Below are 23,453 nucleotides of genomic sequence, written 5' to 3' on the forward strand. Positions count from 1 at the left end.
TGGCTAAGCTGTCCTCTTGGTGAACATCTGCTGGCCAACATAGCCAACACGTGCTGGGCCCTTGGACAAGCCACCCTACCCCATGCCAACTGCTGTAGAAAGCAGCTGGCTCTCATCAGGCTCAGCTTCTCCCAGACTGGTGCCAGCCCAGCCCAAGCTTTCAGGACCCACCTCCCTCCCTAGCAGGCCATCACGATATGGGCACCATTACCTCAAAATTGCCCAGCAGAGCATGGCTGACAGTGGTGGTGGCCCAGGATGATGCAGAGGAACGGGTTCCTCTCCGTAGGCTGCTCCGGAGATGTCGCCTTGAGAGAGAGGAGAATATCAGCACGGGACTGAAGAGCAGATGGGCCACACATGTTCCTCAGAGTGCAGATCCCACCCCAGTGGGAATGGGGGCACGTCCCTCTCTCCTGCCCCTTTCCTCAGCGGAGGTTGAACTCATTTTCCTAACCCTGGAAGCAGTTTCCCTCCACCTCACAGCCAGGGCTCTTGTGGGTCTTGAAAGTCAACCCAACCTGGCCACCCCACTGAGATATAAGGTGCTGGGACCACTGTACTCGAGACCCTGCAGTGAGACCTCGCTGCCACGACACTCACGATTTGAGGCGCAGCCCGCTCTTCAGCCTCCTCCCAACTGTAGTGCAATCTGCAGAGCTCTGGAAAGGACATGAAACCAGGAACTGTATTAGGGCAGCAGCTGGGGATGTGCACCTCAGGAGACGCTACCACCCATTGCCCTGTCCCACAGTGGTCCCAGCAGATGAGACAAGTCCCTCTGAGGCTGAGCAGCACAAGACATCTGGGGCTAAAGGGCTGCCCAAATCCAGAGCTGGCTACAAGGGCAGGTCCTCACCCTCCCAAACTGGGCCTGTTGAGGAAAGCAATGGTAGTGCCTGAGCCAAGGGTACAGCACACAGCCTCCCACCCTGAAAACCAGGCCCTAAGGAATGGCAACACATACGACAAAGCTCCCTGGGCAGCCTGGGAAAAGTCCCATCCCCATGCAATCTGTGCAAAGTCTGGGCACAGGGTCATGCTGCCCACAGCCGGGCTCCTACAGCTGCAGGGCGGGGGCCTAAAGCCACATTGCTGTCTCCTTTTAAAGGCACCCCCTTTTCAGGGGTTTTCCCTTCTGGAAGCCACACAAAAGGCAGCACAGCACAAAGGGATGATGGAACTGGCTGGCATGACTGAGAAGGCATGACAAGGGAAGCTACTGGAGAGCCTCACTCTGCTGCTGGGGCAGCCAAGCTGGGGACAGTCACCAAAAAGGGCACGAGGGCAGGGATAGAGCTGTGTCCCATACACGGTGCATTCCAGCTCTCAGAAGCAATCAGCCAAGGGTGCTTCTGCTTCTGCAGAGACAAGTGACAACCTACATACTGCCTGCCCTAGGGCCAGCCGCCAGCCACTGCCCTTCCCATGCCTGTGTTGTACCACTGGGACAATACGTAATGCCATGCCTCTGTGTGCTACATGCCCAAAAAGAACAGTCCAAGACATTCCCTGCCTCCTCCTGCCCCTGCAGTGACACTCACCTTGGCTGTGGGAAGCAGGTGATTCCAGAAAGGGGCTCCCTTGGCGTCAGTGCTGCGGCAAGCTGTGGGCACTGGGTGGCATGGCAGGGCTCTCTTCTTCCTCACCAGCTGGGATAGGCTCTCATCCTCGGAGCAGGAGTCAGCCATAATCTCACCAGCCGGCAGCAACTTCCTTTTGGCTGGGCAGCTGCTGCTGCTGCTGCTGCTGCTGTTCCCACAGGGTGTCTTTTCCTGGGAGCTCAGGTTGCTAGGCTCAGGGCTGAGTAACATCTGTGGGGCTAGAGGCTCCTTGCACCCATTAGCCACCACCGGCCATTCCTCTGCTTCGCCAGCCCCGCAGCGGTGAGCGGGGCTGCTGCCTGGCTTCTCTCCCCTCCCACCACAGTCCAGCTGGGGTTTTTGTGCAATATTGTGCAAATCAAGGTCAGGTAGGTTATGGTCACTCATTCGCTCCCCATTCTCCCAGCAGTCTGCAAGCTGATTCCCCGGTGGGACCGGGCAACTATCTCTTGTGTGCAAAGTACTGCAAGCAATGTGCTGTGGCCAGAAGGAGGAGGTATCTTGCGGCTTGTCCTCTCTATTGGCCTTAGGGCTGGGACTGCTCACACACCGGTGCTCCACCACCTGCAGCCCACTATGGGAGAAATGCTGGGCAGAGCCGCACAGAGAGAGCTCGTCCACCAGCAGACCATCCTCAAAGGTATCATCGTCCTCCAGGGCAGCCTGCCCCAAGCCCCCATCACGCTTGCTGTCCACCCCACCACCCCAGTGAGTTCGTTTGGGATCCCGCACCCCCTCTGGAGTTCGCTGCTCAGGGTAGCTCCTCTTGAGAGTCGGATGACTGCCTGCTCGTTGCTCCGTGCTCTCGGAGGAGCTGGAGAGATGGGAGAAGATGGAGACCTGGTAAACCTTCTGGCGCTTGATCTCTGTCTCGTTGTAGCCCATGAGGATGCCGTGGTGGGCACAGTGTTGTGAGGAAGGCTCCAAGGCTGCCTCTCCACTGGGTCGGGACAGGCTGGAGTCAGCGCTGCGCTCCGGGGGCAGGGACGTCTCTGTGTGGATGTGCCGCATGGAGCCTCACTTGGCTGGACTCCACGTGGAGTTGGAGTCAGGACAGCCCATGCAGCAGCAGGAAGGGGACAGTAAAGTGCCACAGGTGATGCCAAGAGGGCAGGAGCTAGACCTCTTGCTCAGGATGTCCAGGTGAGCCCCCCAGTATGGGGCTCTAGAAAGAGAAAGGAGTGAGATCAGGCAAGATCATGGTCCTTGTCCAGCTTTCCAGCCCTGCTGGGAGGCAGGTAGCTCTCCCCCTGGACGGAAGGAGGAATCAGCACAGTGTGGCTTCTCCAGAGAACCCTGTGGCATCACTCACCTGCAGGATCAGCACTTTTATCCCAGTATGGACACAAAGAGGATTCTCCAGCAGGGCTGGAGGCTATTGCGGACAAGTCTGTACAAGCAAGGAGAAGAGGGTCTGCCCTCTGCTGGGGACCTGACATTCTCGTACTGCTCTGGAGTGCAGCAGTAAGGCAGGTCAGACCAGTCCCAGGGACTCAGGACTGTGACCCCATCAGCACCAGCAATCAAATCTGTGAGTCCTTGCCAAGAAAACCTGTGCCAGCCACATGCGCCGAAGGACGCGGGCTGTCTCGGGTTGCCAGCTCCACAGTAGGGATGGGAACCTGCCTGTGCAACCCAGTGGAACCTGAACAATTATCGCAGCTAGCTAGCTCTGATAGCTTGGACCAGAGTCCTCAACCACATGGATGAGCAATTGAGCAGCACCAGGGGTTGCAGAGACCACCATGGACTCCTGCACCATCCATCCACCCCTGTACTATCCCTAAGACCCATCCTTGCATGCCTGGAGGAGTCAACCACCTTCATGCTGCACAAGGCCTTGATTTTATTTTCACCGTGTTTCAGATGTGGCCATGAGCTGTCTGAATTGATAAACCCTGAAATGTCTGCAAGAGACAAAGAGATGAGAAGTCTGCATAAAAATCAGTGGTGTGCCAAGGAGCTCCATCACCTAACAGAGCCTAAAAACAGCCCACACGTGGCAGCTTTGCCCTTTGCCTGTCTCCACAGCTGCCTCTGCTCCTCTGGAGCAAAGGCTTAGGGGCAGGCATGCAAGAGAAGTAATTCTTCGAGCAGGTCAAGGCCATATGGAGACATTTTGACTCCGACCGTAGTATTTTGACTCCGACTGTGATATTGAAGGAAAGGTGCCAGACCGGGGTGGTTGAGCCCAGGAAATTTCTTTTAAGAGAAACAACGAGAACATGCACCAGTACATGCTGGGGCCAATCGCCTGGAAAACAGCTTTACAAAAGTGCCCTCAGATATCCTGGTGGACTCCAAGTTGCCTATGATCCAATGGTGCACCCTTGCCACAGAGAAGGGCTGTAACTCTTTCCTTCTGCCCAGCACTGGTGAGGCCACTCCTGAGATGATCCAGGAAACGGCCACAAAGATCATTAAGAGAGTAGGGCACCTCTCCTATGAAGAAAGGCTGAGAGCTGTAACTATTCAGCCTGGAGAGAAGGTTCAGAGGGGATCTCATCAATACCTATAAGAACTTGAAGGGATGGTGCGAAGAGGACGGTGCTCTTTCTGTTGGCATCCAGTGACAGGACAAGAGGCAGTGTCTGCAACTGAAATACATCAGGCTCTGTCTGAACACCAGGAAGTTTTTTTTATTGTGAAGGTGAGGTTGTAGATCCTTGCAGATCTATAAAAGCTGCCTGGACATAGGTCCAAGGCAACATGCTGCGTGTGTCCCTACCTGAACTGGGGTTGGCCCAGATGGACACTGACCTCAGCCACTCCATGATGGCCCCCACTCCAGTCTGTCCTGTGTGCCCCCACACTCACCTCTCTGCAGCAGAATCCCACTCCACTCCGGATCAATCTCCCTGTCCCACAGTGGGCGGTCGTTGGCACAACTAGCTGAAGACACTTGCCAGCCAGGCACCCCCCAGAAGCGGCGTGGCTGCCGTGGAATGGCTCCCACCATCACGGTGTGCCTCCGAACCTCTGCAACGTCCTCTCCAGCTCTTTAGTCTTCACAGCAGCTCTGAGGGGAAAGAAAAAAGGGGGAGATGCAGGGCTAGCGTGATATAGATGCTCACCAGGAAGAGAAAAGCAGGAGAATATTGCTGGCCTGAAGGGTCACACAAGTGGAGATGGCAGTCTTGAGATCCAGCCTCTCCCCAGTGTCAAATAAATCTACAGATCATTTAAGGCAGTACTTTCACCTTATTCTCCCTTTAAATAATAAATACTTTAAACTAAGCTGTGAACTCTCACACCTTGCTTGTGCTTTACAGTCTTTACTTGCTTTCCTGTATGAAACCCTGTGTATATGAAGAGATCTCTACTTCAGTGAGGCTAAACAAGGCTAAGTACAAGCTGTTGCACATGGATCAGCACAATCCCACATATGTGCACGGACTGGAAGAACTCACAGAATCACACAGAATCACACAATCACAAGGTTGGAAACGACCTGCAAGATCATCCAGTCCAACCACCCTCCCATTCCTATCAGTGCCACAAGCACTAAACCATCTCTCGTAGCTCCTCATCCAGGCGCCTCTTGAACACTGCCAGGGATGGCGACTCCACCACCTCCCTGGGCAGCCACTGCAGTGCTTGACCACCCTCTGAGAGAAAAAGTTTCTCCTAATATCCAACCTAAACCTCCTCCGGTATAACTACTTGCCAATTCCTCGGGTCCTACTATTTGCCTGGGAGAAGAGGCCAGACCCTTTTGCACCACAGCCTCCCTTCAGGAAGTTGTAGAGTGCAATGAGGTCTCCCCTGAGCCTCCTCTTCTCCAGACTGAACAATCCCAGCTCCTTCAGCCGCTCCTCGTAAGACTTGTGCTCCAGCCCCCTCACCAGTTTCATTGCCCTTCTCTGGACACAACTCCTTGAGAGCAACCTCGCAGAGAAGGACTTGGGGATTCCGGTGGACAGAAAAGCTATATATGAGGTAGCAGTGCATGCCTGCAATCGAAAAGGCCAACAGTACTGTGGGCTGCATTAACAGAGGGGAGCAGGGAGAGGGAGGGGACTGTCCCCTCCTGCTCTGCTCACGAGGCCCCATCTGCAGTATGCGTCCAGGTCTGGGGCCCTCAGCACAGGAGCGAGCTGTTGGAGCAGGTCCAAACTAGAGCATGGAAATAATCAGTCTACTGCAACATCTCTGCTACAAAGAAAGGTTTTGGGAGCTGGGCTTGCCCAGCCTGCAGAATAGAAAGCTCTGCATAGACCTCCTTGCAGCTCTTCGGTATGTAGACGGACCTTATGACCAGAAAGGAGACCACAGACTGACAGTGATATGGTAATGGAGAGTGGTTTTAATTTAAAAGAGGGGAGATTTATATTAGATGCTATAAAGCACTGAGGCACTTCAGAGCAGTGAGCTCCCACGAACAGCTGTGGGTGCCCCATCCCATCCCTGAAGGCACTCCAGGCCGGATAGGATGAAGCCCTGGGCAGCCCCCCAGTGGGTGGGAGACAACCAGCCCATGGCAGGGACTGGGACTGGGTGGGCTTTAAGGCTCCTTCCAACCCAAGCCATTCTCTGATTCTACAGTGATTCTATGATTAATTTTGGTGATCATTTCATAGCTTGTTTTCCAAGACACTGCAGTCACCAGAAACCTGTGGGCTTCCAGCTAGTTGCCGATCTCATGTCCATCCACACTTTCATCCACAATGCAGGATATTTTCTGGCCATACAAAGAAAAATACTTGCAATTACTTTCCTCCAGCCAGAGATGCCTGTCAGGAAAGGGAGAAACAGGAGCCTGACTGCCCTAAGACTGGAGGTTGGTTCCCCACAAGTGTTCTGTGGAGCACAGACAGCAATCTCTTCACACAGCACTCACCTGCTCAGAGGCGCCCTTTATGTACGGAGATTTGCAGATAAGCGCAGCTCCCTTGTGGTTGTAAACCACCCACACTGCAGCTTTGATGCCTGGAAGAGGGCAAGGAGGAGAATCAATCTGAGCAGCAGCTCATGGTCAACACTTTCACAGCAGGCAGGAGACCTTGGGCAATTCCACCCTCAGCTCCTCTGCCACAGGACTTCTTGGAAGCTCTGCAGTTCCAGGAATCTGTGGGTGAAGGAGAAGGCGCTGCCCATCGCTGGGGACTGTGCGCATCTCTCCCCAACACAGCCTCAGTTGGAGGCTGTCTGGAAGGAAGCTGCTACTGTCCTATTGGACATCTTGACCACAAGCACAAGTCCCAGAGCCTGGAAACAGCAGGGCCAAGCAGATGAACAAAATCCCAGCAGGGATGCTCAAAGGCACCAAATACACAAGTGCACCCCTTTCTAACACTCTGGTCCATCGGATCCTACATCAGTGCAAGGAGCACGTTGCCTGACCTAGTCTGCCTCAGAAAAGATTCTGTTCCCTCATTACATTTCTGGTAACATTTGCAATTAGCCCCAGTTCTCAAGAGCAGGCCAGCCCAAAAGCCACTTCCAACAGAGCCAGGGGAGGGGCACCCCCAGTGAGCAGCCAGAACTGAGATGCAACATGTCAGCTCCCACGGAGCACTCAAACACGGCGAATCAGCACTGCAGCATAACAACCTCCTGGTCTAAAGCCTCAACAAAAGCTCTTTGTGAAGCTCAGCCCCTCCTGACATTCTGCAGGAGGGAAGGCAGGTGGATGTCTGCAGCCATGGGAAGATGCCATACTGCTGACACACCATGCTCGGCTCGTCTAGAACAGGGAAAGCTCCAAAATCAGGTAACTGCTTCCCTTTTCCACCTCCAGGGCAGATCTGCACCGTGACTTCCATGGCATGGTCAGCTACTGGGAAGCAAAATCAGCAAAAGTCGGCAACAGTCAGCATGGGGCGGTGAGCAGAAGCCACATCCTTCCTTTACGTGTCCATGCAGGATAATGTGCAGGTGCAGCCTTTGCTCTTTCCTTCTCTGTCCCACGCCCTTCTATAGTCACAGCCCTTCCCAAATCCTTATGTAGGCAGACTGAGCCCTTTGCTCCCCAGCGGCAGCTGCCTCACAGGAAAGTCTGACATCACAAACTCATCCCAAATGAAGTCTCTATGCCAGTCCCCAAGGGATGCCAGCACTGGGCAGTAGTGCATGCACCTAGCAAAAGGGGCTGCACCTCACCCTGCCAATCCAGGCGCCACTGTCCAAAGAATCATGTGGGGAAATACCAGAATTCCACAACCTGCCTCAGAAAGTCCAAACACAGAGACTCCAAACTCCTGCAGCCACAACAGGGATTCCAGAGCCCCACTTCTGGAGGTCTGGATGGGATAGCACCAGGTCTGAGTCCTCACTGCCCCACTGAACAGTATGGGTGCCAACTCCTGGATGCAGCAGATGAGACTCCCTATGTCCAAGCCAGAGATCCAGCCCCTCCCACACCCAAGCAGCTGTGATTTTGCTGATGTTACACCCCACACTGGTTCTGTGAAATAGGACTGACTAGGCTTTGCCTGCAGGGCAAAGCTTGGCAAGAGCTTCTCCTGTTCACAATGAGCTTCCAGGCCAATTGGAGGAGATGCCCCACCTGCCCCAGCCCAGCACACAGAGAAACAGGATGGCTGCTGCCAGTGCACAGGCAGAGTTCTGTATCAATCACATGTTGAAGGAGGAGAAATTCCCCCCGCAGCGCCACCAGGGTCACACTCCAGCTGTGGTTTTGCAGGGCTCTCCCAGCAGCTGGATCCAGAGCTTTCCCCTCTTCTTCTAGCCTGGCTAATCCTGGGGAAAGGCACAAGACTGTGCCAGCTGTAGGACACATGGTGCTAAAGAACCTGCAGGGAAGGGGGCACATTCCAGATGCTGGGAAAGAGACCCTGTGTTCCCTGGGGACACCAAGCCAGCAGATCATGATGCAGGATGACACAGCCAGGTCTGGGGGGTCAGGGACATGGCTTACCTGCTGCTTTCATTCCTATTAGCCCATCCAGGGGGAACACAGGATAAACAAACCGTGGACTCAATCTGCCGGCAACAGAACAGGATGGCAGGAGAGGAAGGGTCCCCGGCTGGGCAATGCAGCAGCTGTACCGCATGCTGGGATGCAGCCTGCAAAAGGATCTGTTGCTGTTTTAACTGTTCTGCACCACATACATGGTGGGCCAGAAAGGAAGTGAGGAGATTGGAAGTAGCTCTGCCAGGGTGGGGAGAGAAAATCTGCCAAGGAGCAGCCCTGGGATGGAGAAAGTTCACCCAACGGAACTCACAGGGCTTTGCAGAGGGCAGGTGGTCATATCTGAGCATCACTGCCTGAGACAGAGCACCATGACTGCGAACTGGTGGGGATGAGAGGGCTCCTTGCACCTTTCACACAACAAAAAATCAGAAAAGCAACCTCAAACTGGCTTTTATCTTGCTCCCTCTTCTGGGCAGTGCTAAGGAAACCTTTGCAGCATCACTGGGAATGAAACAGAATCCAAGCAGTGCAGGAGAGGGGTTGCTGTTACAGGCAAGCACAGAATAATCCTCAGTACAGAACACAAGGCAAGAGAAAAGGCAGTGGAAAACTGCTAGAGAGTGACTGCCTGGAGGATAAACCACAGCTCTGTTGGTCCTATCTGAAAAAAAAAGGAAGGAAACCTAACCACGGAAAGCATAAGGCCACAAAGCTCCCTGCGCAGGCTGAGAGCAGGGCTTGAGAAGCAGAAAGTTTCCCTGTAGGACAGCAGCACAGCAGCAATACAGACATCAGAGAATGGCTTCTTCAAGGCCTCTGTGAGATTGGGTATGCCACCATCAGGAGAGATACAGACAGGTGACGCTGTGGACACTTCCAGCACCATCCCTGGGAGAGGCGGTAATGGGAGAGAAGGCAGTGAGAGGGAGGTGATGGAGCAAACAGCACTTGAAGGGCTGAGTGGGGTGGAGGTGGCTGTGACACTCCCCTGGGCTTCAGGCTGAGGAGGAAGAAGCTCACAAAATGGGAAGCAGGGAGAGGGGAGGAGTGAGGATGCAAAGGGAAGGAGTATCCCACTGCAAGGGCAAGCCCTGCTCTCGGGGCTCTGAGGGAGGCCTGCTGCCATGCCAGATTTATACAGCTGCAGTGCCTCACTTGGTGCTGGCCCCTGTGCAGGTAACAGAAAGGAAGCTCAGGGGCTGGGCAAAGATGGGGCGAGAGGCAGCGCCCACATTAAGCTTCTGAAAACCACCGGGAACAAACCCCATTCCTCCCTCTGCCACCATCCCAGCAGATCCCAGAAGGGTCAGAGACCCCTATGTGCTTGGATACTCCCAGTCCCCACCATGAGCTAGGGTTTGCCTCAGAGTGCCTTCCAAACCCCAGCTCCACACACAGGTGCCATGGAAGGCTGTGAAGACACTGAGCTTTGCACCTGCCCAAGCCAGGAGAACACAATGAGAGCTCTCCCAAGAAGCCTGGAGGCTTCACCCCTAGTGCCTGGTTTGCCTCAGACACCTTGCCTTGGCATTTCACATACCGGCAGCAACACTGACAATAGCCTGCAGTGGAAAGAGGAGCTGGCAGGCTCTGCAAGCAGATCCTATATGCGACCACCACCTGTGTACAGCTTTCCCCCACGTCCAACCCCCACCTGCCAGCCTCCCCTCCATGCACAGCAGCCCCTCTCCCCCAGGATAGCACAGTCAAAGAATGAAAAGCAGCTTAAAAATCCAACAGGAACATCGAGCTGCTCTCCAAAACCGGCAGCATCCCCTGCCCACCCAGCCCAGCCAGGCTCAAACCTCTGCGATGCAGCCTACAGCGATCAACCCGGAGCCCACGGAGCCCACGGAACCTGCAGCACGCAGAGCGGGGAAATCCCATGCAGCAGCCGCTGGCAGGAGGACAGCCCAGGTTGAGGACAGACCTTTGTCTCTGCCTGCCTGTCTCGATCGCTGCTGGAGGAGAAAGAGGGGGGCGGTGGGGGGGGACAGCGAGCAAAGATAACACCCCTAGGAGGGATGTCACAGTCACGTTAATCACTTGGAATTCCAGCCAGCACAGAGCCGGGCGCTGCAAATATGGGCAGCAAATGGAGATGCTCAAAGCTCTGAAATAATTGGATCCTTTCACAAGAGCCGAGCCCAGAAATCAGCGCAGGAATTCAGTCCCGATGGAAGTCGTGCGATCGAATAGGCGGAGAGGCAGGCACGGCACACGCAACGCTCAGCCGCCGCCGGCTCCGCACCCCCGCGCCGCTCCGTTCTGCTCAGGTGTCTGCCCGGCAGCAGCGACGGCACCGGAGGGCCGCGACGGAGAGCCCCGCGCGGAGCCCGGCCGGTGCCGTCCCCTCCCCGGCCAACTTACTCCACTTGTGGCAAGGTGCAGAACCGCTGCCAACGTGAGAGCGGGTTTAGCGGAGGAAAGCAGAGGCCTCGGAGCCCTGCCTGGCCGGGAGAGAAGCCCATGCAGAGGAGACCCCCGGAGCTGCCCACCGGACCCTGCGGGGCGGTGCGCGGCGCGGAGGGCTCGCGGGCCCGCGTCGCCTTCCCGGTGAGACGCGCGCAAGGCACATGCAGGCTCCTGCTCAGCGCCTCAACGGCGATGAAAAGGCACGGAGGCTTCTGCCAGAAAACAAAGAGGCAGCGGCAGAGCTGGGGGTGGGGAAAACTCTCCGCTGCCCGAGAGGATCCCTGCGGAGGCAGCAGGATGCTGCCGAGCCGCACCGCAGCTACTCACCCCCGCCAGCCCGCGGTGGCGCCCACTCGCCCGGCGAAGGGAGGATGGAGGGTGGGACGGCCGCGGTCCCCTCCCCGAGGACGCGCGGGGTGGGAAGTGCCGCAGGACGCGAGCCAGGCCCAGGACAACAGCTGGCCACCAGGGGAAAATTCCTCCGGGCCGGCTTCTCCTCCCCGAACGCCGCTGCGCCCTTCCGCCTCGGGGTGACCACCGCGTGCTCCCGAGGGGAACGTGCACCCATTGCCAAGCACGCGTTTCACCGTGAGCGCAGCCCCATGGTCTGGGGGACGCTGTGCTGGCTCGGCGGTGGTGGTCACTCCGGAGTGACAAAAGAAGCGTCCGCAGTGGAAGTGTGTCCCTGATCACCCTGCATGAGGACACCAGGGTGGGCTCCCAACCTGTCCCTCCACGGTGGCAGCCCGGCGAGCAGGGACTGCAGCGGCCGTGGGACCGCATAGAGCAGCGGCTCCATCTCTGACCTCAGTGCCAACTGGAACCCATGGGAAAATTTCCACTACTTGTCATAGTCACCCACTCAGTGGATGGCTGCAAAAGCCAAATCAGTGCTGGTGGAGGGACAGGACCACATCTGCTCTAACCCCACAGGTGGGCCACAAGCAGGGCAGCTAAATGCTGTGGCATGCCCAATAGGTCATTGTCCAAGCAGGACTGGACCATTGCCATGCTAAGTGATGCACAGGCATTAGGATTAACAGTCTGAGTCTCCGATATGCCACAGGGCAAAACAACACCCTAGGCTTACTCCTGCATCAGAAGCCTTGAAGAACCATATTCCAACGTGTCTAACATGACCCCAAAGGAAAGGCAAATTAGTTACTGTCAGCTCCTGGCTCATCCACTCCATCACACGGGAGCATTGCCTGACCTCACTGCTCTGAGAGCCCTCCAACCACCCTCAATGCCTGAGTCTGCAGGGCAGTTCAACTCTGCACCCCCTGCAGCACATTGCCTATTGCTCCCATCCCAGCCCCATCCTCCAAAACATCAGTGTTTATGGCATCCCTGTGTACATCCCCCATGCCTCCAGCTCTTTGCTGGTGCTCTGTTGCCACAACCGACCCCAAAACTTCCCTCGTTGCCTCCATAATGATCCTCCCTGCACACACACCGCATAGGTCTGGACGGCACCCACTTGGCAGACCTACAGCAGCGTCACCTTTCCCTACCTCCCTGCCAAGTTACTGCAGAACGTCCTGGGGATGTTGCATTACCTGGTGTGAGTCTGAACACAGGCATCAAAGCTACAGGTGGAAAAGGAAGCAGGCGGAGTGCCTGTGGTGAGGAAGGCAGCAAAGATTGTGCAGGCAGTGCTGACCCTGTGGGAACCATCCCTTCTCACCACAACCCCTCTTGCAATACACTTCCCTTTACCGTAAGTGCCTCCAAGGGAGGTGCCTGGGGCACTCAGCCCAGCGTCACGAAGCTGCAGCCTGCAGATAAGATGGCAGCAGCTGCAGGGACATTCAGCATCAATTCTTCTCCCCAGGCAAGACATCCACGTGGCATGGGAGGAAGAGATACCACATGGGCCCCCACCCAGCTCACCCTTTTCCAGCTGCGATTTAGGAAGCACCAAGGCTACAAAGGCCAGAGCAGTGCCTGGGCATGAATTCAGGTTGAGCTATGGACATGTTTGGCTGTAAAGAGTTGCATACATCCAGGAGGGCTACTGTGAGGAAGGAATATTTCAACCAATATTCAACATACTGCATCCTTCAGTGAAAGGCAAAATCTTTTCTTCTAGGGGGAATTGAAGGCAAGAGAGCTGCTGGCATTTAGGAAGAGGTGTCACAGCTATCACCTTAACACTTCTGTTGCTGCCCAACCAAACATATAAGAAAACTCATAGAATCGTGTGACTCAGAAGGGGCCCTTAAAGGTCACCTGGTGCAACTCCCCTGCAGTGAACAGGGACACTACAGCTCCATCAGGTGCTCAGAGCCCCTCCATCCTGACCTCGGGTGCCTCCAGGGATGGGGCATCCACCACCTCACTGGGCAGCCTGTGCCAGTGCCTCACCACTGACTAAAATTCTTCCTTATATCCAATACAAATCTCTCCTCTTCTCATTTGAAGCCATTTCTCCTCGTCCTATCACCACAGATACTGATGGTCCATTCCTGTCTTTCTTACAGCCCCCCTGTAGATACAGACAGGCCACTCTCCGGTCTCCCAGTGGAGTGGACGCAGCGCTCCAGGTGCGGTGTCACAGCACAGAGCAGAGGGGCAGGATCCCCTCCCTCGCCCCGCTGGCCGCGCTGCTTCGGATGCAGCCCAGGATCCGGCCGGCTGCCTGGGCCGCAGGGCACACTGCTGGCTCACGCCCGGCTGCCATCCACCGGCACCCCCAGGTCCTTTCCGGCAGGGCCGTGCTCTGTCCCTACGTCCCCCGGCTCGTACTGGCAGCGGGGGTTGCCACGACCCGGGTGCGACGCCTCGCGCTTGGATGTGTTGAGCCTCAGGAGGTTCCCCTGGGCGCACCGCTCAGCCTGGCCAGGTCTCTCTGGACGGCATCCCGTCCCTCGGCCGTGTCGACCGCACCGCACGGCTGGGTGCCATCCGCAAACTGCTCAGGGTGCGCTCCGTCCCACTGCCGTTCACTTGTGATGATGTTAAAGGGCAGCAGTCCCAGAGCTGAACCCTGAGGGACAGCACTTGTCACTGATCTCTAACTGCACATGGATCCATTGACAACCACTCTCTGTAAATAATCTTGCAACCAATTCCTCATCCAAGTACACAAGTTCTTTTGAAGCACAGCATGGGGATACGAGGGCATTGGGATGGAAGTGCTGGATGGAGTTGTCAGCATTGAGAACATCAGAGCCCAGACAGTGCTTCAGGTCATGGAGAACCTCCCCTGGAGTTATCTGGCAGGTGTAACCTGCAGGGATGGCACAGCACCACTTGCCAGTGTATCAGTATTCTATGATCAGTATCCTGCATCTTCTCAGGATGACAGCAGACAGCATGCGTTTGAGACAGCTGCACCCACAGCCAATGCTCCTGACCCAGACACGAGCCCTTGTGTCTGTCTCTGTACAATATTATGGATCCCTGTACAAACCCCACTCGCTGCTGCTGCACTCTGGTTTGCTGTGCTGCTCCAGCTCAGAGATCTCAGTGCTCAAGTATAGTATAAGAGATATCTAAGTAACACAATGGGGCCAAAGCAGTGTTGAGCAGCAATGTGTAGAGGAAGCCAGGGGAAGGCAGTGCACAGCACTCACATCAAGATGCAGTCCAGCACCAAGAAGCCCAAGGGAAAGTCTGAGATGAACAACTTGAGAAGGGAGCTGGGGATAAACAGAGGCTCATGGGAACATCCTAGACCTTGAAAACCCACATAAAAGTGTCTGGGGAGCCTGAATGCTGGGGGCATCCTTTGCCAGATGGGGAGGCACATGTCGCTATTGCCGAAGGTCAGCTCTGCTTGGGCTATGTACAACCTCTTTGCTCTTTTTGTTACTCCTGCAGATGGGACTGGGCAAGCGCTAAAAACCCTTTTGGCACTTGCACATGGGACAGAGGCTTCTGAAGCATCAGACACCAGGGTCAAAGTTAGGAGACCCAATAAATCACAGAGCGAAGCTGTTTCTGAAGACAAGGCTGATGAGGCTGCCAGCAGCCAGCCTTGCAGAAGGACAGGATCAGGAAAAGAGCAGCCATGAGAATAAAAGGCTGGCAAAGAAACAGAAAATACTGGGAGCAAGTAATTCTTTCCAGACAGTCCTTTAGGCTCATCTCAGCCTCCATCTGCTCCCTATCTGCACAGGATGGTCAGGCAGCTGAAGCCTTTAAAAAGACTCCTGGTGCCTTCCCCTCTGATTGCCACTGCCTCCAGGACTGGGACAGGCACCACAGGAAAGGTAACCCCAGAGTCCTTCCAGCCCTGCTGCTGGGGGCCAGCATCTTCTCCACTCCCCAAGAGCACAAGCACCCTCCTGCAGATCACACTCCACACTCCCAGCAGAAAAAGTGGGGGTACTTTATTGCCCTATGCTTTACCACTGTGGTGTTGGAGACAGGCTTTTTATGCTTGAGCATGCAAAGAATGGCACAGTCCTCTGGGGAGAAGGGTGCTCCTGCTAAGGAATACGAAGACAAAGCAAAGAACAGGGTGATGCTGCAGCAACTCTGAAGGTCATGAGAAGGACAAAAATAAATCAAAACATGAGCTGTGATAATTTCAAATGCAATGAGGAAATTTTTTCCTAACATCTATTTGGAACTTCTCTTGATGCATCTTACGCTGTTGCCTCTTATTCTGTTCCAGGATACTTCCCAGGACGGTTGGTCTGTTTCCAGCTTCTCTCCAAAGCCACTGGCACCCCCCATCCATCTCCCAGCTTGAACAGACCTACTGCTCTCAGCTTCTGCTCCTCTGTTGGCCTCCAGCCTCATAATCTCCATGGCCTCACTTTCACTTCCAGGTGTCTCTGAAGGATGCTGCAGCCCACTGATTTCCATCCCTCCCAGCCCTTTGACAGACAGGAAGGACAGGAGGTGCCTGCAGCCAGCCCCAAGCAGCAAGCCCCTACAGACCCTAGGGACATTGAAACAAGAGACTGACCCCAATGCAAAAACCAGTGAGGATGGATGTTTTCAAGTATTTGACCCATAGCTCTGGTTGTCAGAGACACCAAGCACCCACTGCTTGGTGCCTGCTGCAAAATACCTAGCTCATCCCAAGGCAGGAATCCCAGATGCACGGTCTTGAAAGTTTGGCCCTACTCTCCTCCCTCACTCAACCTTATCTTTTGTGTGTGTGTGTGTGTGTGTGTGTGTGTGTACGCACACGCACAGGGATAATTCCTTTTTCCTCTCCATGCTAAGAGAGCACTAGGGATGGGATGCAAAGTTCTGGGCAGAATCCAGACAGGACTCACTTGGTCTGTGTGGCACATGGTCAAGCCAGACCCTGGCCCATCCCCACCACTCCGCTGCCTTAACCCTGGGTGCTGTCCTCAGCAACAGAGCCCTGAGGATTCCCCAGCTCCCAGGAAGACCCTGCACCAGGCCCTGGGGCTCTCTGAAAGCCCAGTCCTGCCACAGCACCTGCCCTGTGCTTCCTGCTGACTCACTGCCCTCTGACTCACCCTCTCCTCCTGCCTGACTCACCCATTTTATCCATGGTGCCTGCAGCCCATCTGTGGGCGGCAGGGCAATACCATAAGCTCAGTGAGGAAGCAGCAGAGCAGCAAGCTGGTGCCAAGTACCCTTCTCCCTCAGCACTTGGCAACAGCAGTGACACCCTGTCAAAGTAGCAGGGCAGCCCAGAGTGGGACTGGTGCCATGCACTGAGATGAGGAGCAAGGCTGGAGATGGGTTTCCTCTAGGCTCTGCGGCTGCCTTCCAAGCAAATCCAGTAGCTTTATCAGCCCTCCAGCAGCTGGACCCACCTCTGGTTGCAGGACTGTGACCCAGTGCTGCCTGGCATGGACATGCCCCTGGATACAGCCCAACACACATTCCCATGCTGCGTACCTTCACAATTCAGGCATGAACTTGTTGAGAGCTGGGGTTTTCTTGTAGCATGGCTACAGTCATTCAGCATCAATCAACACTGCACAGTCCTTGCAGCGTGCACAGGTTTGGTCAGTTCCCCAATCCAAACGGTGGAAGCCATGTACATGATGCATAACTTCATGTACACCTATCCACCTTGAGACCATTTCCCAGACTGGCAATTCCTTCAACAGCAGAAGCTCAAACAAACAGGCTTTGTTCCACATCCTTTCCCCCAACCATCCCTCAGCACCATCTCTTTCCAAGGCCTCCTCCAAGCTGATCTCTCCTCGAGAGGTGACAGAAGGCAGATCACCCATCACTGCTGCTTGCTGTGCTGGAACACCAGGCTCAGTAAGCAGCTCCGCAGAGCAGAGCACATCCATCTGCGTCAAGGAGCATGTACCTAGGCCGCTCCTCTCGCTGCAGCAGGACAGGCTTTGCTGTTGCTGCAATAATGGCTGAACATCACATATCCAGAGGGGCCACACAGACCCAGACATGTTGGGGGCCCTTCCATCTGGGAATTAGGACCAGGCTAAGCCATCTTCCCTTCCCTGGAGGTATTCAAGGCCAGGCTGATGGGGCTGTGAGCAACCTGATCTACCAGGAGGTGACCCTGCCTATAGCTGGGGGTTGGAACTAGGTGATCTAAAAGGTCCCTTCCAACCCAAACCAATTCTATGATCCATTCTTTAATTCTCTGGCCAGGGAAGGACAATACACTGCATTGAGATGTCACATATTTAACAAGGACAACGAACATTTTTCTGCCAAAGCACAGGGGTTTACATCAGATCTCTTGGTTCTCTTAGGTTTTTACATGTATGGCCTCACCATGTACTCACAGAGCCTTTCAGCCTTCTCAGGACAAACAAAATCAAGATGTGAGCCACATAGGGTTATGTAGCTTCTCCTGCACACATCCATCAGGATGCTTCACCCCCATGGTCCTTCAAGGGCAGCAGGGTCACAGATCTGCAGGGTTCATTGCATGCCATCACCGCTATGGTCACAGTGTCACCAACGTGACAGTGCCAGGCAAGTACCTGAACAAAACTGCAGCCATAAGCAGGATAGGCCCAGCTGATTTAAATGCACACTTAAATCAGCCTCTGAAAAGATGGGCTTCCCAACAAGCCCTGGGCGGCCAGGAGAGCAAGGAGAACCTTTGCCTTTGGGCACCTGGGAAGCTGCTCTCACCCCAACACCCTTCCCACACTAAGCAATCTCCTGCAACTGCCTGCACTGCGTCTGCAGCCTACGTGGCTGAAGACCAGCAGAGCAACCCTGCAAGGGGTCACAGGACCTTGCTGCCTTGTAACAGCACATTTCAGGGCACCAAGGTGCGAACCGTCAGCAGGGATATTTATTCACTCGACTTTAAGTCAGCAATATGCTTCTGCCAAACAAAATGCCAAAGGGCAGTGTGAGAATGAGGATTTGGAGCAACTACAGAGGAGTTCAGGCTTTTTGAATGCTGATGCTAAGCAGCTTTGCTGAGCAGCAATAAGTACACAGAGTTGGTGCACACAACTTGTTAGTCTGACATCCATTGAGGTGAACAGATACTATCATTTCCAGGAGCCTCAATATCAGGCTTTTCTCTTCTAGGGTCTCCTCAGAGTAGCTCGGTGTTCCTCACATTTCCCATCGCTGTGCTTGAAAAAATAGAGCAGCTGACTGCTCTGGGGGCTGTAGTGACCCCATGGAGCTGCCAGAGAAGACAGAGCCTGTGACAGAGTCTGTTCCCCTCCCAGCATCACCCCTCTGCCAGTGCCCAGGGAAATGAAATAGCTGGAGCTGATACCAGCAGTCATGGAGCATTCCCAGGGACCACTTTCTATCTCCTAGACAGAACACAATGAAGCATCAGCCCTTTGTTCAAAAAAATCAAATCCAAGGTCGTATAATCCAGTATAAGGACCAGATGTAGAATTTCTTTAAATTAAAACTTAGATCAGGGGGCATGCCCATGGTGAGGAATGGAGCTAAATGGCTGAGTGCCTGCTAATCAAACCTGTGAAACGTAAGGACTGAGCTTCCTCTTCTGGTCAGTAACACAAATCTGAGTTTACTAAAATTGGAAAGCCCACTGTGTGGCCTGCAGCTGGCACTCACCCTTCCTGCAAGCTGCAAACCCCTATTGTCTTGGCAGCCCAGATCAAATCTCCCTCTGCAAGGAGATGCTTCTGTTGACTCAGCACATCCTGCAGCCCTGCACACATCCTGGGTGGGCTGGCTCACACCGGTCAAGCCTCAGGATAGAAATGAGATGTGTCCTCCTTCTACCTCGCTGCAGGAAGAGAAATGGGGGATTCCGCCATCCCTTCCCTGGTTTCTTTTGCTACCCTTCTGTTGCTGTGCCCCATGGGGTATCCAGAGCAAACAATGCAGCCTCACCACTTCCCCCTGGATTAAAAGCCATTCCCCTTCTAGCAGGTTCTTTTTTCCTTTTTCCAACCAACTTCACACCAGGATCCTTGCAATTTAAGCAGCTCCCTTGTTCCTCCGGGATGAAGAGCCTGCTACTTTTGCCCTGATCAGTTCCACGGTTTCACCCTGACTAGGTGTACCCCAAAACTCCACATGCTGCTCCCTGGCCAGCAAAGCACTTCTCCAGCGCAGGATACTCCACACATTCACTAACAACCTTGAGAGCAGGGACAGGAATGGCACAGCTTGATCACTTTCACACCGTGGAGTGAAATATGGGGAAAATAACAAAGAGGAGCCACTGCAAAATGCATGGAGAGAAGGTGAGAACTGAGCATCTGACTCAGGCCTCATGGCTCCCAGCCTTGCATTCTGTACTCATTTGTTTCAGCACACAGCTGAGCTTTCGCTCTGGCTGTAAAGCTTCTCATGCACTCACTCTCACTGAATTCCACCATCTCTTTCTCTCTGCTCCACTCCCAAGAGCGCTGCTGCCTCCCAGTAAAGGGGTTTCACCCACCTTTCTACTTCAACACACTGGGAGAAGTTCAATCAATTCCCTCTATTCTTATCCCAACCTTAAAAGAGCTCTTTGTTCCTGCCACAAACCTTACCCCACCACCATGGTTTAACCCTTGGGGCACTGCCTCAAACTCTAAGTGCTGCACAGAAGCAAGGCCAGTTACAATATCCTTCACAGATTCCACAATAGAAGAGTGCTGACAATCTGCTGGCAGCTTGCAGGATGCAGTGAGGGGAAAAAAAAAAGAGAAAAAAAAAGCCATCTTCAATCATCCTCATCCTCCATGGAAACTACTGCCAAGCAATGCAAGTGAGAACTCTGCAGAAAAATGTAGATGGGTTCAAAACCCTTTATGGTGCTTGCCCTCTGGATTATTACAAAATGTGCTCAAAGCAGTCAGATTCAGACATGCAAGGAGCAGGGGTGAGGAAGGAAGCAGGATGGAGTATCCCCTTGTCCCCCCTGCAGGGTCCTCTCTGTTGCTGCCCCCAGGTACAAAGCACAGGCAGCAAGGGGTGTCACAGAACTACTGCTAAGCACTCCTGACCCCTGTCTGTGCAGATAAGCTCAGACCTGTGCTGGAGTAGTAGCCCACAAATCAGATACTGGAAAAAGGCATGGTCATGGGATTGCCAGTGGGTGTGCAGAGGGGACGGGAGATGTAGACACTTTCCCCTAGCCAAGCAGGATCCCTGCCACAAGAGAAGGCAGAGTGGGACAGGGCAGCTTTGCAGCACCCAAAGTGCCAACTCTGTAACACACAGGGCAGGCTTGCGCTACTGCACCCCAAAACAACACCTCTGCAGACAGGATGGGGCAGGGCCACCTTGCAGCACCCCAAAGTGTCATTTCCTACCAGCTGCTGCAACCTCCCCTCCTCCCCTTACTGGTCAGGTTCTGCCCCTCCCTGCTGCCTACGTCATGGGGAAATTGAGGTATGGTCCCTGCCCCGGGGAAGGGAGCAGCCAGGCAGCACCCAGTGCCAGCAAGTGGGGTGAGGACAGCGTGAAACCACACCCCTGGGCAGTCCAGGGTGAGAGTCTCTCTGCTACAGGGCAACCATGGCATGTTCCTACAGGGCTGGGCATTGGGATGGGGTGAGAGATGTAGGGTGGACATCAGCCTGATGACAGCATGCTTCTGCAGGAGGGGGCAATGAAATTGCAGTGACACCCATCAGTGGCTTTCTGCCAAACATACAGTAAGAAGAAAGTCATTTGGCACAACCTGGCATGAGGGGGATCTGCCCTCCTGCCCCCTCTGCCCAACACTGTTTCCAGCTCAGTGGGGCCGCTGAGTGGGAAAGCAAAGCTCATGCTGCAGAAGACATGTAATTATAGTGCATTGCACTGACACAGCTCTCCTGGCATCTTGCCTCGGGCTCCTATCCCCAGGTCACTGCACTCCAATCTCCTGGGCACTCCAGAGAGCAGATCCTACCATCCCTTCCCAGGAAACGTCTTCACATGATATCCGCTGCTGTTGTCACAGAAAACATCACATTACTGCCAATACCCTTGCCCCAGCTCAGTTTCCCAGGACACAACATATTAGATTAAATTCATTATCCCCCATCACTTTATAGCACAGTCTTTTCATTTCTCTCTTAACACACATCTGAGACATATCAAGTTTCAGACAGCCTCACTCCAAAGGAAATTTTCCGCTCTTTCCTTACAAGAATTACAAGTGATGCCTTTTCCTTTTGTTGCTCCTCTCAGAGGTTCACTTTTGAACAGAATTTGACTCTTTTTCTCCATGACACTGCTTCTGTCACACCGTCCCCAGGCTCTGGAGGGCAGCGTTCTTACCACTGCTGGTACAGCTCCACTGGCAACATTTGGAGCTCTACTGTAAGGAAGCTTTCAAGAGTGAGATGCCTTTCCCTTCCCAAGCAGTGAGCACAGGCATTTCCTGGTAGAACTGCTCCTCCTTGCTCCCTGGCCCTGCTAAATGACAGGCTTCTTCTATCGGAAGCACCACTGAATCCTGTTCAGATACCCAGATACAGAAATTTTGTAGAGAACCAGAATTAGAGGGCCATAATCTGTAATAAATCTGTAATACTGAGCTGCAGGAAGAGCTGCACAGGAGAAAGAGGGAGGGCTACTTTCAATCTGAAGTCTGTTTCCTCCACAAATCCAAGCCATGAAGCAGCCCTGCAGTTGCAGGAAACAGGCACAACAGCCAGAGGAGTGCTGTCAGGCTGGCAGCTTGATGTCACAATTTTCATTTTCTCTCTAACAAGATTTATCACACAGTCAGAACAAACCACTGCAAATACCTTTAGATTGCAGGCTGCCAGCCTCAGGGAAAGGCTAGCAGACCAACTCGAGACAACAAGCCTGAGAATGTTCTAGTTCCTCAAAATCTGCTAGTATTTAGAAAGCCAACCATATCCTCGGTTGCATGTACAGAAGCATGATCAGCAGGTCGAAGGAGGAGATTCTGCCCCTCTGCTCTGCTCTCATGAGTCCTGACCTGGAGTACCAAAACCAGTTCTGGGTCCCCCAACACAAACAGGTCCAGAGATGGGTTGCAATCAAAGGGCTTAAGTACCATCCCTATGGGGACAGGCTGAGAGAGCTGGAGCTCTTCAGCCTGCAGAAGAGGAGGATCTGGGGGGACCTTGTAGTGATCTTTGGGTACTTTAAGGGGCCTATAGGAAAGATGGGGAGGGACTTTTTATAAGGGCAGGTAGCCACAGGACGAGGGGAAATGGCTTTAAACTGGCAGAAGGTGGACTTAGACTAGATATTAGAAAGAAATTCTTTACTGTGACGGTGGTGAGACACTGGAACAGGTTGCCCAGAGAAGTTGTGAGTGTACTGTCCCTGGAAGCGCTCAAGGCCAGGCTGGATGGTGCTGTGGGCAACCTGGTCTAGTGAAGATGTCCCTGCCTATAGCAGGGGGTTGGAACTAGGTGATCTTAAAGTTCCCTTCCAACCCAAACCATTCTATGATTCTATGACTTTTGAGCGTTGCTGGCTTCTAGAAGATGAACTGAGAGCAAAGCTCAGGCCTGCCACTGTCTACTGGGCTATCTACTGAGCTGGACTATCTTCTCACAACTTAGGGAATGCAGCTAGAATGCCCACTGTGACAGATTTCCCTCCTGAAACCAAGAACCATTCATGCCCCTGCTGACACTCCTAGCACTCTTTCAGCAGTGGCAGCATTAAGCTTGCTGTCAATATCCAAAAGGACACTGGCCATTTTCTCAGTGACACCGCTCAGCTTTGTGTCCCCATCTGACTACCTGCAGGTGATGGCACATATTGCACATGGAACTTTCCGAACCTCAACAACACAGCTCAGCCAGGAGGAAATCTCTCTTGGCTGCTTCTCCCTAAGTGCTTATTTCAGTGCTTTACATTTAACTCCTCCCCAGACCAGGAACCAAGTGCGTGACCCCGTGCCCTGAGGCTTTTCTGGTGCTTTGTGCTGTGCTTAAAAACATACAGCATGAGAAGGAAAGACAGAAAAAGAGGGAGTAGCACTTCCAAGTTGACACAGTTCTAACTCATCAGGTCACAGTGCCCAGAATCTGAAGAACCTTAGACAAGGATCTCGGCATGCAAGGTGCTGAATAAATGGAAAATAACACTCTCTGCCCTAGAAATTGGCAATCCATGCCCCAACATGCACACATTGCAGAGCCCTCCCCATCAGGCTCTGCTATCACTCCGTGGCATTTCATAGCACATCCTGGAGCCTCCGTCTGGTGGAATGATCACAAAAA

At 53.9% G+C, this 23,453-nt stretch overlaps 1 protein-coding gene across 6 annotated transcripts in view; it reads right to left on the reverse strand.

Moving 5' to 3' along the window:
• Positions 1-23,453, reverse strand: part of ATOSB (atos homolog B) — a 34,309-nt gene that overhangs the window by 2,617 nt on the left and 8,239 nt on the right. For 3 of the 6 annotated variants that reach the window (XM_048931538.1, XM_048931539.1, XM_048931543.1), the window contains 5 exons: positions 6,445-6,533; positions 4,422-4,623; positions 1,545-2,769; positions 604-662; positions 212-308 (listed from right to left, as the gene is read on the reverse strand). In XM_048931538.1, coding sequence (XP_048787495.1) covers positions 212-308; positions 604-662; positions 1,545-2,615 — 1,227 coding nt within the window. In that variant the 5' untranslated portion in view covers positions 2,616-2,769; positions 4,422-4,623; positions 6,445-6,533. Of the gene's footprint in view, positions 1-211; positions 309-603; positions 663-1,544; positions 2,770-4,421; positions 4,624-6,444; positions 6,534-10,286; positions 11,199-11,223; positions 11,248-23,453 lie in introns of those variants that run through there. The other 3 variants (XM_048931542.1, XM_048931541.1, XM_048931544.1) reach the window with 3 other exon arrangements.

This window comes from Lagopus muta, chromosome Z, assembly GCF_023343835.1.
Source record: "Lagopus muta isolate bLagMut1 chromosome Z, bLagMut1 primary, whole genome shotgun sequence".
Lineage (NCBI taxonomy): Eukaryota > Metazoa > Chordata > Aves > Galliformes > Phasianidae > Lagopus > Lagopus muta.